This window comes from Mirounga angustirostris, unplaced genomic scaffold (genome assembly GCF_029215605.1).
Source record: "Mirounga angustirostris isolate CCGP_5_RB_7025 unplaced genomic scaffold, mMirAng1.0.hap1 SCAF_12, whole genome shotgun sequence".
Classification (NCBI taxonomy): Eukaryota; Metazoa; Chordata; class Mammalia; order Carnivora; family Phocidae; genus Mirounga; species Mirounga angustirostris.
In genome coordinates, this window is record NW_026991720.1 from 84,795,217 (window position 1) to 84,810,579 (window position 15,363).

At 39.9% G+C, this 15,363-nt stretch overlaps 1 protein-coding gene across 17 annotated transcripts in view; it reads left to right on the plus strand.

Annotated features, from left to right (window-relative positions):
• The window catches only part of GSAP (gamma-secretase activating protein), a 198,634-nt gene that overhangs the window by 131,178 nt on the left and 52,093 nt on the right, over window positions 1-15,363 (plus strand). For 15 of the 17 annotated variants that reach the window (XR_010406557.1, XR_010406558.1, XR_010406559.1 and 12 more), the window contains 8 exons: window positions 2,845-2,933; window positions 6,588-6,657; window positions 7,742-7,791; window positions 10,752-10,856; window positions 11,839-11,898; window positions 12,861-12,904; window positions 13,921-14,006; window positions 15,310-15,345. Coding sequence is in view for 13 of the 17 variants with exons in the window: in XM_064575365.1 (XP_064431435.1) it covers window positions 2,845-2,933; window positions 6,588-6,657; window positions 7,742-7,791; window positions 10,752-10,856; window positions 11,839-11,898; window positions 12,861-12,904; window positions 13,921-14,006; window positions 15,310-15,345 (540 nt within the window). In the remaining 4 variants the exon portion in view is untranslated. The remainder of the gene's footprint in view (window positions 1-2,844; window positions 2,934-6,587; window positions 6,658-7,741; window positions 7,792-10,751; window positions 10,857-11,838; window positions 11,899-12,860; window positions 12,905-13,920; window positions 14,007-15,309; window positions 15,346-15,363) is intronic. The other 2 variants (XM_064575363.1, XM_045864828.3) reach the window with 1 other exon arrangement.

A 15,363-nucleotide genomic window follows, 5' to 3' on the forward strand; every position in this document is an offset into this window, starting at 1 on the left:
CTTTCCAGGAATCTATCCGTAAGAGAGATGATGATACGGTATTTGTCTTTCTCTGATTGCACTTAGCACAATGCCCTCGAGATCCGTCCAAGTTGTCACTTTTGCTCCTGCTGTCTCTGCTTTCTGTGATATCTACAAGATGTGGCGTATCCTGTGGTGATGCCCTCCCAGGCTCCACTGACATCTGGATTCTCGAACTTCTTTTTTTTTTTTAAGACTTGAGAGAGAGAGAGAGCACAAGCAGGGGGAGCAGCGGGCAGAGGGAGAGGGAGAGGCAGGCTCTCCACCAAGCAGGGAGCTCGACACAGGGCTCGATCCCAGGATCCCCATACCACGACCTGAGCCGAAGGCAGACGCTTAACAGACTGAGCCACCCAGGTGCCCCTGGATTCTCAAACTTCTTAAGACAACTTTAAGCACTTCATGGAATCACGGGATTTCATGACTGAAAATGATTGTAGAAGTGATCTGATTCTCTAGTTTTTTTTTTTTTTTTTTTTAATAACAAGGCACTGAAAAAAAAAATAACAAGGCACTGAAGCCTGGTAATGCTTTGTCCTTTCTGAAAAGTGTCTATTAGGTTAGCAGCAGAGTGTAAACTAGAACCGATGTCTCTAGAATCCTAATCCAGAGTTCATCGAATTATACCATGAAAGCACATGGTATGTTACTGAGAGAAATTCCTGTTTACATGATTACTCTTATCATTATGCTTATTATATTAGTTAGGTGCCTGGGCTGTCCCAAAAAAAGGAAAAATTAGTGTAGGAGGATGGCTTCTGTCCTTGAAAATCCTCCCATTTTATTTATTTATTTATTTAAAGATTTTGTTTATTTGACAGAGAGGGGAAGTGGGATAGGGAGAAGCAGGCTTCCCGCCAAGCAGAGAGCCCGATGCGGGGCTCGATCCCAGGACCCCGAGACCATGACCTGAGCTGAAGGCAGATGCCCAATGACTGAGCCACCCAGGCACCCAAAAATCCTCCCATTTTAAAGTCAAGTGAATTTAACTGAAAGCTGGTTATCAAATATCAAAGTCTTAACTATGAGGTGATTCTTTACTCCTTTAAGGAGAAGATTCCCCTTCCTGTCCCATAAAAAGTTTTTGGTTTTTTTTTTTCCCAACTTGGGATATATAAACTTTTAGGTCAAGACATAAAATAGTCAAATGTCAGCTTGTACTACTTAATATAGTAACTTTAATTATTAATTTATTTATACACTTAATGTAAAATAATATAAAAGAAAAATCCTTTTTTTCTCATTCTCACGTTTCACGAAGTATTTCTATTTTTCTTCTCAAATATCTTTGACACCAGTGTCTTTCTTTTAAAAAAAGATTTTATTTATTTATTAGAGAGAGAGAGAACTAGCACATGTGAGTGGGGAGAGGAAGGGAGGAGGAGGGAGAGGGAGGGGGAAAGAATCTCAAGCAGACTCCCCACTGAGTATGGAGCCTGATGCGGGGCTCAATCTCACGACCCTGAGACCATGACCTAACCTGAAATCAAGAGTCAGATACTCAACCCTCCGAGTCTCCCAGGCACTCTGACACCAATGTCTTTCTTATTCCTAGAGACTTTTTTTTTTGTTGTTATCAAGCAGATTCCCAAAGCTCCTCACCTTTACCTCTGTCCCAGTTATTAGAAGTATAGCCCTTTTGAATTGGCATATGATCCTGTCACTTTGATTTTTATCCTAAGTTCCAAGTACCCTTGACCAAACAATATTTGATTTTCATTTGTTCTGTCCTTGTATATTTGGGATCCCACATAGTAACTCACTGTCATGCTTTTTCAATAATCTTTAAAAGGCATGTTCACAGAGATATCCAATGCTTGCAATTGTAAGACCACATCATTTGCCTTTATTTGCTGTCAGGTTAGTTTCTTAGATAGTGAAAAACGGCATTGACTCAATTCCAGGCTGCTGTGCAGTCCTGAAATTGTACATTATTATTCAAAATAAAGTCATTGAGAAAGCACCTGAGAGTATTAGTCTTTGTAAGAACTCAGCTCTAAGGCAACTCCATATGTGAGGTTTCATCTTGGGGGAGGGGAACTCTTGGTCTAAATCTGGATATCTGTGGTGATCCCGTGCTAGCCTGTGTCCAAGGACTTCCTCCTCATTGCTATCTTTTATGACATTTGCTGTAACGTGACACTGAGGAATTAAGTGGGTTTTTATCAACGCAGCTCCACCACCATCCCAGAGGGAAGCCAGGCCCCTGTCCTCTTCAGAGGTGCTGTCATGGTCATGTATCAGAAATATCTTTATACTTTCACCCACCAATGATATTGGTCCTTGTGCTGCAGAATTGGGAGTGATAGTGAATTGAGTTGTGTTTGCTTAGACTTAGAAGCCCAGAGGGACTGTGAGGCTGTGCTGAGGAATGGGCAGGCACTTGGTCCTCACTCCATGTATATTGATTTCTCCTTCATGAGGTTTTCTTCATCTGTTGTGGGCTTTAAGAACTGTCAAAGTAAATTTTAAGAAAATTACTTTTCCTGGGGCACCTGGGTGGCTCAGTCGTTAAGCGTCTGCCTTCAGCTCAGGTCATGATCCCGGGATCCTGGGATCGAGCCCCGCATGGGGCTCCCCGCTCAGCGGGAAGCCTGCTTCTCCTTCCCCCACTCCCCCTGCTTGTGTTCCCTCTCTCACTGTGTCTCTCTCTGTCAAATAAATAAATAAAATGAAGTAAAATAAAAAAAGAAAATTACTTTTCCTGTTGGAAGAGCTAATACAATAGGTAACGTATTTACATTTTCAAAATTCAAACCTAAGGGGAGAAGATAACAAAAGACATTTTGGTCTTCATTACTAAAAGCCTCCTTTCCTTTGTAGGATCAAAGTGTTTAACTTTGTTGGTTGAAATCCACCCTGTTAACAACGTGAAGGTTCTAAAAGCCGTGGATAGCTATATTTGGGTGCAGGTAAGCACGTTATCATTCATCTCACTAATCAAAAGGCGTGAAACCTGGAGGCAATGGTGCTTACAAAGTGTTTTCACAGCTATTATCACATTTAATCCTCAGAGCAATCTGGTAGATGGGTATGGCTGGAATTATCCACTCGTCCTTTGCAAACATGGAAATCAAAACTCAACCTAGCTTCTCTGTCTCTATTATATCATGGTTTGTCTGATAGTCATGTCATGTTTTTACATGATACTGACTCTCAACACACATTTAAGGTAAGTTTAAAAAATGGCTTATTAGTTGACAGAGTAAATAGAAATAAATGGCTTAATCCCGGACTTTATCAACTCCATGAAAGGATACAGAGGCACCGTGCGTACGGTGTGGGTGGACCAGACATAGTCCGTCTTCATTACTTGCACGCTCTGAACTTGTGAACTGTACTCTTCACCAAAATCTATTTGTAACACCAAAGTCAATACTCACAGTGCTTTTATAGTCAGTCATCTGCAGGCATGTGCGCAGTGGTGAAAAATTTGTCACCCAGCTGAGGCTGAACAAGGTGGCACTGCCCTCTTGGTTCACCTCTCACGCTGTAAATGGATGTCGTTTTCACGATCTCTTTAGTGCCATGATCTTCACATTTGGGGGCTTTTCTTTGGTGATTTCACTATTTCAAATGTTCCCCACACAGAGCGCTCAAGTGCTGTCTAGAGTCCCTGAGCACAAGAAGGCCGCGCTGTGGTTCATAGAGAAAATATGTGGGTTAGATAAACTGCATTCAGGCATGAGATTACGGTGCTGTTGACCATGAGTTCAGTGCTAAGGGATCGACAGTGTATATTAAATAAGGTGTCTTTTTTTTTTTTTAAAGATTTTATTTATTTATTTGACAGAGACACAGCGAGAGGGGGAACACAAGCAGGAGGACTGGGAGAGGGAGAAGCAGGCTTCCCGTTGAACAGGGAACCTGACTCGGGGCTCGATCCCAGGACTCTGGGCTCATGACCTGAGCTGACGGCAGACGCTTAACGACTGAGCCACCCAGGCGCCCCAAGATGTCTTTAAATAGGAACCCACTTGAAACAAAGTTATGTACTAACTGGTTGATACAGATCCTTGCATTTCCCTTCAGTATTCCGGGCGTGGTGTTTGTGGCGATCCGTAGACTATGCAGTGCTGGAGCATGACTTCCTTGCGTAACCTGAACAATCTGCTTCTCCTCCTTGGCAAGCGGAGCTCCTAGGCCGCATTCCCCCTCCCCCGGGAAGCTGCTGTGTTTACACTGTCCTCAGTACTGGAGTGACTTTGGGACAGACCATACTTCCCTTTTCTGTCCTGTTCTTTTGGCTTCCTTAGCATCTCCATCCAGGGCTGTGTCCGGCAATGGAGAAGTTATTGAAGGATTGGGGCAGCTAAAGAGAATTAGAGCACAGGAAGGGCAAGAGTTTTTATAAGTACATGGTTGCACAGCATGGCGAATATTTTAACAACTACTGAATTGTATATTTTAAAATAGTTAAAAAGGTGATTTTTCTGTTACGCAAATTTTATCTCAATTTAAAAAAAAATTAATAGTACATGATGCATGACTGTTTCCATAGGCCAAAGGGAAAGTCCCCGCCCACGTGAAGTAATACCTGTCCTTGTCTTGTGGACCCACCTCTGTTCCTAGCCCTGCTCCCTGCTCCTCATACTTTTTCTTCTGGGTAGGGAAGAATCTCACAAACCTCCATCCAGGGCAAACCCTCACCTCCCTTTCCCCCACCCTCTCCCCTTTACAGAAATGCCATTCGCTGTCCACTGAGTTTGGTCTTGCCCTGCAATCTGTCTGCCTTTTCTTACCAAAACATTCATGGTGATCTCTGGTAGTACATTTCCCCAAGTCTGTATGTGCAGCCTCGACCGCCTTCACAGAGGAACTTCAGTAGGACAGTAGCGGGTGGGGTTTGGATTCCAATCCGGTCCCTTTTGAGAATTGCCTACCAGCATGACCTGCATCTTCCAAATAGTTCCAGATATCCACCTATAGTGCATATCTTCCAACTATGAATATTAATCATCAGAGTCTAGCTCCATATTTGTGAAGATGAATATTCCCCTACTATGATGTAATCTATGTAGATTTCTACTGACACTGCAAAATCAAAACAAAACAAAACCTTTCATATTTTTTGCTTTTGTAGAGCTGTGTTTGACGCCTCTCTTTCTATAGTCTTACTTCCGGCTCTGCTCTAGGGCTGCCTCATCATAGAAAGGAAAACCACCACTACCTAAGTGGAACTTTTAAAATCATGTTCTTACTCATTGCCACACAAAGACCAGGCAAAGGTTTAGAATGTCAGCACCTTCCTCCAGGTCACAGTCCTAAGCAAGCATGCTTTGGTACCTCTGTAGTCCCAAGGGAGGTTGAATCGTCTTTTGTAGGAATTTCTTCTTATTATGAGGCACTGAGCATTTGCTCTTCCATTATCCATATGGTGTCACTCAGCTTTGCTTCTCCTCGACCCCAGTACACACAGTTTCCTGTTTGATGTGCACAGTTTCACAAATCAGGACATAATAAGTTCTTCATTATTTTCATAACTGAATTCTGCATTGTTATCTTTTATAATTTTGAAGTTTTTGCTGTGAAGAAATGGTGTATAGTTAATGTTTTGTTTTTCGATTCTAAGAAGGAAACTGGACAACAGACAATTTTTGAAAAATTTACCAGTTCTATTTCCATTTTGTCAGTATGGAAAGTTAGGACACCAGGTAATATATTTCGTCAAAATTTTTCCTAGTCTTTAGAGAGGCTGCTGACTATAAAGTAGGGACATAAAAGGGTTATGTTCTTTTGTCATGCTTTGAAGTTTGGAGGGAAAAACCAAAATTCACTGGTGGATCCTTTCTAGTAAGCTTTCACGTTACAAAACTTAACTGCTGAATTATAGTTACCCTTTTGATGATGAAAGAATTAAGTCATGGGAGTCATCCCATGACCCCTTATCACAGCTCATAGCATCAGGCCTGTGTTGCTGGCTGCTTTGTCCTGTGGGCTGGCACATATGGGAAAGCACAGAGAAGGAGGAGTGGGGTGGATCAAGCCTTTTCTTCCCAGTGGCAGTCGTTCTATTATTTGAGGCTTATAAATCCTCCACCGCATGCCACACTGTGACTCATTGTTCTTTCTTGGAAAGTCCCACGTTACGTTGTGCTTTGTCTCTTCGATGTGGGACTTTGGAAGCTGTAGTAGAGCATATGTTTACTTGGTTGTCAAATTAAATACGAGGTTTAGTTGCACAACAGGTGTATTGATCACTTTTTTGGTGCATGTGGAGAAGAACTTTTATACAGCTGTTGTTTATATTGTTTCTGATTGGCTTCAGAATCACATATTCTAAAATAGAAAGCACCATCTCTAGAAATAGCTTCTACTTTAGCCTTACTGTGGAAATGAATTATGTTGGACCTGCCATTAACTTCCCCCTGGGAAACTGAGCCCCTGAAAGTGTTTCTTTTTCCTCTTTGCTTCTGTCTGTAATGTGTGTATATGTGATTTGCCTAAACTATTCTATGGTTCCCAGTATCTTCCGTGGTATGTGGTAGTACAGTGATCAGAAACTTTTGAAATATTTGTGTAAGCAAGGTAGTTGCTTATGATTTTGATTAATTTCCTTTTTACAGTTTCTCTACCCCCATGTGGAAAGTCACCCTCTTGCAGAGAACCATCTGTTACTGATTTCAGAAGAGAAATGTAAGTGTATCTTTTAGGTGGTATATATGAACTTCATGAAGGGTTCATCTCTTAGTGAAGTATGGGACTTGACGAATCTTCTAGATGTCCACTCACCAGTGCTAAAGGTCCAGCTGACCTTTGATGTCCACTTAAGGTCCAGCACTCCTGTGGAAGGGCTTTTCATTCTGCCCCCACTTGTTCCCTCAGGCCCTGCTCTGTGTCCCCATCCTGGGAATGGTGGGCTCCTACATACATGGATTTCCACTTTTGTCACATGGTAGAGTGTAGGACAGTTGTGGAGGCCATTTTTGCCTTCTTTAGTTCATCTTTCTTTAAGGTGTCTGTCACCTCAGATCAAAAAAGGGGAAGGTATTAGAAGCCAGAAGAATTTGATGGTAGAATTTGAAGACACATACTTGGTCAAATTCAGGTAGAGACAAATAAGAATGGGACATCCATTAATGAAGTTTACACTTTTGGGTGGGAAGGGTGGCAGAGAAAGTTCAAAATCCATTGGCAGATCTTATCTAGTAAGCCGTCTTTCATGTTACAAAATGGGACTGCTGATTTATAATGGGAAGGACAGGCCTGAAAGGGTTAGGTTTGTGTTCAGTGTCTATGCTCAGGACCAATTGTCTATCTCACATTTTTGTAACTAAAACTGGCAGAAGGTTAAGTATGGCCAAATCTAGATTGCTTACTGAGAGAATGGGACCATACAAGAAGTGCTTGGATGAACTCTGCCCAATGAACCCCTGTTAGCTCCAAATAAGACTATTTGGGGCAGGGAAGATGGTGCAGGGAAGGCCAACATTTGAGGGAACCCAGGGGAGTAGAAGGGCTAAATGCTTCATGTATTGTTGATATTGAAGGGCAAAGTAAATGCTGGATTAGCAGTAGACTGTGGAGGGAGTCTGGAGAAAGGTGGGTTTTGTTTTGCACTTAGATCATGAAACTTCTGTGTGTGATAATACTATCTTTCCAGCTAATTGATTAATCTGTATTGCTTTTATAAATAAAGATTCACCACTGTTAGGCGTAAAAAAGTGCTCATGATTTTCGTAAAGGTTAAACTGTCTTTCTGTTGTTTCTTTTTTTAAAGATATTGAGAAAATTCATATCCAGGTCACCCAAGAAGATGGCAATAGAGTGGTAAATATTTGAAATCTCTTTTGCTTCGGAGTTCGAGACTGTTAAGGATAGTTATGTTATAGACACAGACCACTTTATTTGATGTCTTACAAATTATAGGCTTGCTGTTGTTAACATGTGAAATAATACTAGACGTATGAAGGAGTTAATTATCTCCTTTATCTTGACCTCACTCTCCAATCTCAGTCTCATGAGATAACTCATGACAGCCTTGTGGAACTCTTTCCACACCTTTACCTTGCTCATACACACGTACACATGGTTAGGTGCACATGCACAGATTCAGTCATTTTTACCAAAATAGAATCATAATATGATTATTAATTGGCCATTTTTGTTTTTGCTTTTTACTTAATATATCAGGGCTATCCCTATAGGTTTTTAAATAGAGATAGAACTTTTCCCCCTAATTTTTAGACATACATAGAATAAATGGGATCATATGGGGATTCGTATAGTTCAGTTTTTTCTTTTTTTTTTATTGCTTATATTCCACTTCTCCTTGCCTTTTCACCTCTAATTTTTGTCTATAACCTATTATGTCTCCTTTCATGCACTTCTCTGAACCTATGTGTTTTCTATCCCCACCCCTGACACACCCAGGGGTTTATTATTCACTCCTTCCTCATTCAACTTTGTGGCATTACCTACAAGTCAACCAGAATAGGTCAATTCATTCTTTTTCGAAGTACATAATAGTCCCTGGTATGGATGTACACAATTTCAATCATTCTCCCATGGATGGACACTCACTGGATTGCCACTTTTTTTTTTCATCTTTTTTGTGTTACAAATTATTTCAAAAAATTTTTTTTTAAATAGCTTTACATTTTTGGTACACATATTTCTTTAGGCTAAATCCTCAGGGATGGATAATTGGGTTGACAGGTATAGCATTTAATATATTTCAACAGATTTTGCTAGCTTGATTTCCAAAAAACCTTGTAACAATTCACAGTTGTACAAGCAATGTGTAAGAATACCCTTTCCCTCTATCCATACCAGTCATAGATGCATTTGCCGTTTAAAAAAAAAAAAAAAAATCCAATTTGATGAGTGTTAAGTTGATAACATTATTATTTTCATTGGTATTTCTGTTAATATCACTGGCTGTGTGAATTTGTTTTTCTGAAAATTGCTTAGTTATATCCTTGTCTATTTTTCTGTTGGGTTGCCTTTTTCTTAACAGCTGGTGCAAGAGCATAATATATTACTGATATTAAAAATTATTTCCTTTAATATTTAAATAGTTGGCATCAAAATAATCCTTCTCTGAAGATTTTAATTTTAAAGTTAAGTGAAGAACATAGAAATGGAAAATGCATTTATTAATTATGTATCTCTGATTGAAAGCCTCAAATCAAGATGCTTGGCTGGAAAGTGACTAGAAAGTGTGTGGCTGGAGCTCTGGGCCACCAGTGGCATGATGGCAGGCAGGGCACAGATGGTGGGGTACGGACAGGGCCTGGGGTCGGAAGAGAGTCAGACTAGAGAGGAAGAATGAAGGCAGAATCCCAGAGCCAGCAATGTGGCTTTAGAGGAGAGAGTCCCATAAACATCTCAGGGTCAGTGAAATAAACAAGCCCAGGAATGGGTATAGACAGAGGACTGGCTGGTTAGAAGAGGGGCTGGGAGCCATGGAGATACTGCAGAGTGTGGCCACCTGTCAGCAGCCAACACAGAGTAGCCTCAGCTTGCCTGCCCTTCTCTGAAGTATCGCTGTCCTCCTCCTCCTTTTTTTTTTTTTTTAAGATTTATTTATTTATTTGAAAGAGCACACACATGCGAGGGAGGAGCAGAGGGAGAGGGAGAGAAATCCTCAAGCAGACTCCCCACTGAGCACAGAGCAGGTGTGTGAGTTGATCCCAGGACCCTGAGATCATGACCTGAGCTGAAACCAAGAGTCGGATGCCTATGGAGCCCCCCAAGCACCCCCACTACTCTTATTCTTAAGGACTTAGATGACAGCTTCTTAAGGCAGTGTGCGGTTCCATGCATTCATAACAACATCCTGTGGTAGGTAGGCAGTGTTATAATTATCCCCATGTTTACAGAGAATGCAACAAGCAAGGCTCACAGAGGTGAGGGAACTCTAGAGAGGGAAAAAATTGAGATGTGAATCTGGGTTGCCACACTCTGATGATCATGTTTTTGTCAGTATATACCTTTATCTGAGAGTCCCCAAATCTGTTCTAATTTAACAAATTTCAGAAAAATGGAAACAAGATGTATTGCCCAAAGTTTAGAATCTTATTGAGAACAAAAGTTGAGAATATAAAGGTGTTGTAGGAGAGTGCATACTCATCGGGGTAGACTTATAACATTAGTTAAGTATGCCGGAGTACCATAGGAATACAGAGGTGGGGAGCTGTGCCTTGAGAGGAGGTGAGGGAGGGCTTCATACAGGAGGCAATGCCTAAGTTGGGTTTGGAAGGATGGGCAGTATCACCATACTCATTGTGGAAGACCTAAAGGTAAGAAGCATGACCAAAGACACATGAATAGCTTATGGCAGATCTGGGGGGCAGTGCTCCCCTACCCCCAGGCCTGAGTTTTTTCCTTGGCGTCACAGCTGCTATCTTTGGTGGTGAAGCCCTTTTGTCTGCAGATACCTGAGTGGGTTATGTACAGAATGGGAAGCTTTGAATCTTCTGTTGGCCCTGGTGTTGATTTGTGGTAGGTGTGGTCTTGCCTTCAACAGCCCCATCCTGTCTGGCTAATTAGGGATAAGAATAATATAGTTCTTTATAGAGTGTTTGGAAAGAGCAAGTAATTAAATAATGCCTTAAATCTTTTCTGGAAAGACTTTCCATGTGTATGTGTTAGGGGTAGGGGAATGCTAAAAATAAACTGTGGAAATATTTATATATATTATGAAGATAGAATAGGCAAAATAATAAATCCAGAAATATTCTCCTTTAAAATAGTTGCTTATCTCCAAAATCTCTTTGGCTCTTTAGGTACTTAAAGACTCTGGCCATCTCCCAAGAGAGAGAGTAGCTGAGGATTTTGTTTGGGCTCAATGGGATATGTCAGAGCAGAGATTATACTACATTGACCTGAAGGTAAAAACTAGTCCACTGGCCTCCTTTTTACCGGTACAACTTAGTTTTGACATTACCATTATTATAATTTATTAATCACTGCATTTTCATTGATGGGGACAATCAATGAAAGTTTATTAAAAATATGAAATATTTTCATTACTGTTTGCCTCGTGGTTGCTTCCTTTTCTCTCTTTCTTTTTTACTAATGTTTTTGTTGATCTTTTATTTTTATTGTTTTTTAAAGATTTTATTTGGGGCACCTGGGTGGCTCAGTTGGTTAACCGTCTGCCTTTGGCTCAGGTCATGATCCCAGGGTGCTGGGATGGAGCCCAGCATCAGGCTCCCTGCTTAGCAGGGAGCCTGCTTCTCCCTCTGGCTGCCACTCCCCCTGTTTGTGCTCACTCGCTCTGTCAAATAAATAAATAAAATATTTTTTAAAAAATATTTTATTTAGGGGCGCCTGGGTGGCTCAGATGGTTGAGCGTCTGCCTTTGGCTGAGGTCACGATCCCAGGGTCCTGGGATCGAGTCCCGCATTGGGCTCCCTGCTAGGTGGGGAGCCTGCTTCTCCCTCTGCCGCTGCCTCTCCCTATCTCTCTCTCTCTCATGAATAAATAAATATAAAAAAAATATTTATTTAGAGAGAGAGCATGTGCGTGCATGCACATCAGCGAGGGAGGGGCAGAGGGAGAGAAAGAACCTCTAGCAGACTCTGCACTGAGCACAGAGCCCGACTCTGGGCTTGATCCCATGACCTCGAGATCATGACCTGAGCTGAAACCGAGAGTCGGACGCTCAACTGACTGAGCCACCCAGGCTCCCCTGTTGATCTTTTTTTAAAGATTTTATATTTTTTAAGTCATCTCTATACCCAACGTGAGGTTCAAACTCACAACCCCAAGATCAAGAGTTGCACACTCCACCACCTGAGCCAGTCACGTGCCCCTTTGTTGATTTTTTTCTTTTTTGTAATTTGTCATTTATTCTGTTTTCTCTTTTAGAAATCAAGGACTGTCTTAAAATGCATCCAGTTTTCTGCTGATGAGAAGTTTAACTTAATGGTAAGTCCGGAGAATGATTGGGCTATAGGAAATTTTATAACACATGGCCTCCTTTTAAAGAGAGCTGTTACCAGAAACAGCATTTTAGCATTCTCGTGTTCTTCACTTGCATGAGCAAGTAACGTAGTTCTTGTCATCTCAAGGCTTCAACTCTATAACAAATACAATTAACGTAGGTGATTCAAAGAGCACACAGGAAATTTCTGCTAACTGAATGCCTCTCATTAAAGACACAAGCATATGAGTGAGGATTTGTAGAAGGTAATAGGTATGGTCTATAGTAGACAGCTTTAAGTGGTTACAAGTCATTTGAGCCAAAAAGACTTGTGAGGATGGTGGATTTGAGTGTAGGGTAAAACGTCAATGAGAGTGTATAGTCTAATTAGTAAAAATCTAGCATCACTCCTGGCAAAGCCATTTGGAATGCTAGTCTTGTAGTGAGGAATCCTAAATATCTTTACCTGTGATGAAGAGAAAGTTATTCTTCACTAGGATTAGTATGGTGTCTAATATAGATTGATATCATACCATTACAAGAATTTCATTTATTCCTCCTGCCCTTTTTTTTTTAAAAAAAAAAAAACACCTCACTCATTCTCCTTCTAAAGACATCCAGTCCTTCCCTCTGTGCCTGGTCATCTGTATCTTGTAAAAAGTCTACCCCTACTGATTGGCATATTATACAACCCATTTATGATATTCAAATCTGAGGCAGTTTGTCAAGTATTAGCCCTTTAAGAAATAAATATATACCAAGCCTGTGATTGTGTGTAAACTCCAGAATATTCCCAATGGACTTTCTGTGCTGTGGATCTGGGGGATAATGTCTGAAGAAAATGATGGTTAAAAGGGCTCTTCATCAATAGGCAAGCACAGCATTGTCAGACTTGCTCTGGGTTTCAGAACTATCATCGCTAAATTAATGTCATTTTTTGGTTTGTTTTCTCATGATTTTTTGACAGTTTGAAGCCCCCTTGGATATAACATTAAGTGACTCAGGATTTAAGTAAGTTACTCATTGATTACTGCTAATTCTTATAGACACTCGTGGGCAGAATGATTGTATTTATACCTAATTTATGGTATGCAGATATAAGGACAATTCGATATTCTGTGTTTGTGTGTGTGTGACTTTTGATATTTCTGTCCTCCGTAGGCAATATAAACAACTTATCAAGCACGAACACAGGGTTTTTCATGTAAAGTCAATCATATTGATTTTCGCAGCCATTTATTCCTATAGGATGTTTCAGTTTATTTTGACCCGTGGAAGTGCTCTTCTCCCTGTGATTCAATAAAAGGATTTGATGAATCAGAGCTACATTTAGAATCAAACATCAAACCCCTTCTCTTGTTGCCACCAGAGAGAAGGGGTTTGCAGTCAATCCACGTGTGGCTCAGCTGTCTGTTGCATTACTATTTGTTTTCCTTTTTACACCTTTACAAAGGTGAGCTTTTCTTCCCCCAGACTATTTTACATAGAGTAAAAACATGAACATTTTTGAAAAAATAGACACAAACCCACTAGTACACAGAAGAAATGAAAGTCTTCTTGAATTAGAATAATGATGATCTTAAACTGTTCTATGTTTCAGTAGCTTTATTTCATCACGTATGAACACTCAGTTCTTACTTTGAAACTGTATATGCAGTACGCTACTTTAGAAAAAAAATTTTATTACTTTCAACTTCTGTTTTTATTTTTTTTCCCTCTATTGCCAGGGCCATGCCATTTATGTATTTTTTATTCGTTTTATAGAACTTTTAAACAAAAATTAAAACATCTTAAATTTCTCAGGGACAAGTCTCTACTTCTGTGGGTATGTTATAGTGGTTACTATCCTTTATAAAGGAACTTTATTTTTTATTTAAAAAAATTCTTCTTATTAAAGTGTAGTTGACATACAGTATTATATTAGTTTCAAGTGTATGACACAGTCGATTTTGCAATGCTCACTGCATTAAGTGAAAGAGGGAACTAATTTTTAAATGCATTCAGTTTCTTATCCTTTATGTCCTTAGACTTGTAAACTTTGGATGTGATGATCTTCAAGACGAAGAGAACTTATCCAAACACCTGACCCTGTGCGTTTTTACCAACCATACAGGTAGAACCAGGATTGTATTTATCAATTTATTCAACTATACTTGAGTTCTATAAAAAATTTAGTCATTTCCTTAGCCATATGGATCCTTAAAATATAATAGAGCCACAGTCTTACTTAAGTGATCAGATGGATATGTATGTACCAAATTATCTTCTCCACTGCAGTTTTATATATTCTCTGTTTGTATGAAAGAAGCCACAGTCAGCAAGGTTATTGTTCTAATAGTTATTTGTATTTTTTAATAGAGGGGATAGATTCATATGTAATTGATCTACATTTTCACCTGCTCCATCTTTTAACAAATGGCATCCAATTATGGGGATGCTTTTTGTGTCAGGCTTACTGATATATTTGGTTCTAAACCTATGTACCTAGCTTCTCTAAGAACCATTCTATAACTTACTGAGCTAACAATCAAAGCTTGACATAAAGTTATTAGTGTACGTAATTGTCTACACAGTCGACTCTAATAACTAAATCTAATAGCCTTTTTAAATACCCTAGCTTGAGTGGACAGTTACCACTGATTAAGTAGCACTTGGAGTAAAACTGTATTCCTTTAAAGCCAAATTATGTGGTATTCACTCAGCCAATGTTTATGGAGACTTACTCTGCGCTATGTATTGGAGATAACAGTGATGAGCAAAATGGACCTAATTTTTATTAGTACAGAGGTTACTGTTTGGAGTTTAGACATTAAATAAGTGCACACATAGTACTTCAAAAGAATCTTGATAAATTGTAGGAATTAGGAAGTTATGAGAGTATATAATGGAGGCTTAATGGTAGACGCTAGTATCTTCAGATATGTTCTAGTTCAGCTAGTTTATCCCTGTTGGTCTTACCCTCCAGGACATTGTGTCCCCATTCTGTCTTAGTCCTGAAAATTGTCCCCCTTGCTATCTCACTCCATTATTCATCCCATTTTTTCCAATTTCAGGCATAAAGTCCCTCCATAAACCAGTTTTGAGAGTTTAGGGAAGGAAATGATATTTCACTTGAGACTTGTAGGGTGTTTATGAAATAAGAACAGTGTGACTGAAGTAGAGTGAGCAAGCCGGAGAACACCATGGGTGAGAGCTGAAGAGTAGGCTTGAGTCAGGTAATGTAGGGCCTTGCAGACCATGAAAAATTTTATATTTTATTCTCAGAGTTCTAAGGTCATTAAAGGGTTTTTTTTTTTTTTTAATTTTTAGAATGTTCAAGCATTACAGAAAAGCTCAAGAACAGAATGAACATTCATGTACCTTTTACTTAATTGTGTCATTTACAATATTTGCTTGATCATTCTCCCCATGCATAGGTACCACATTCTTCCTTTTGACTAAACCATTCAAAAGTAAGTTACAGACATCCT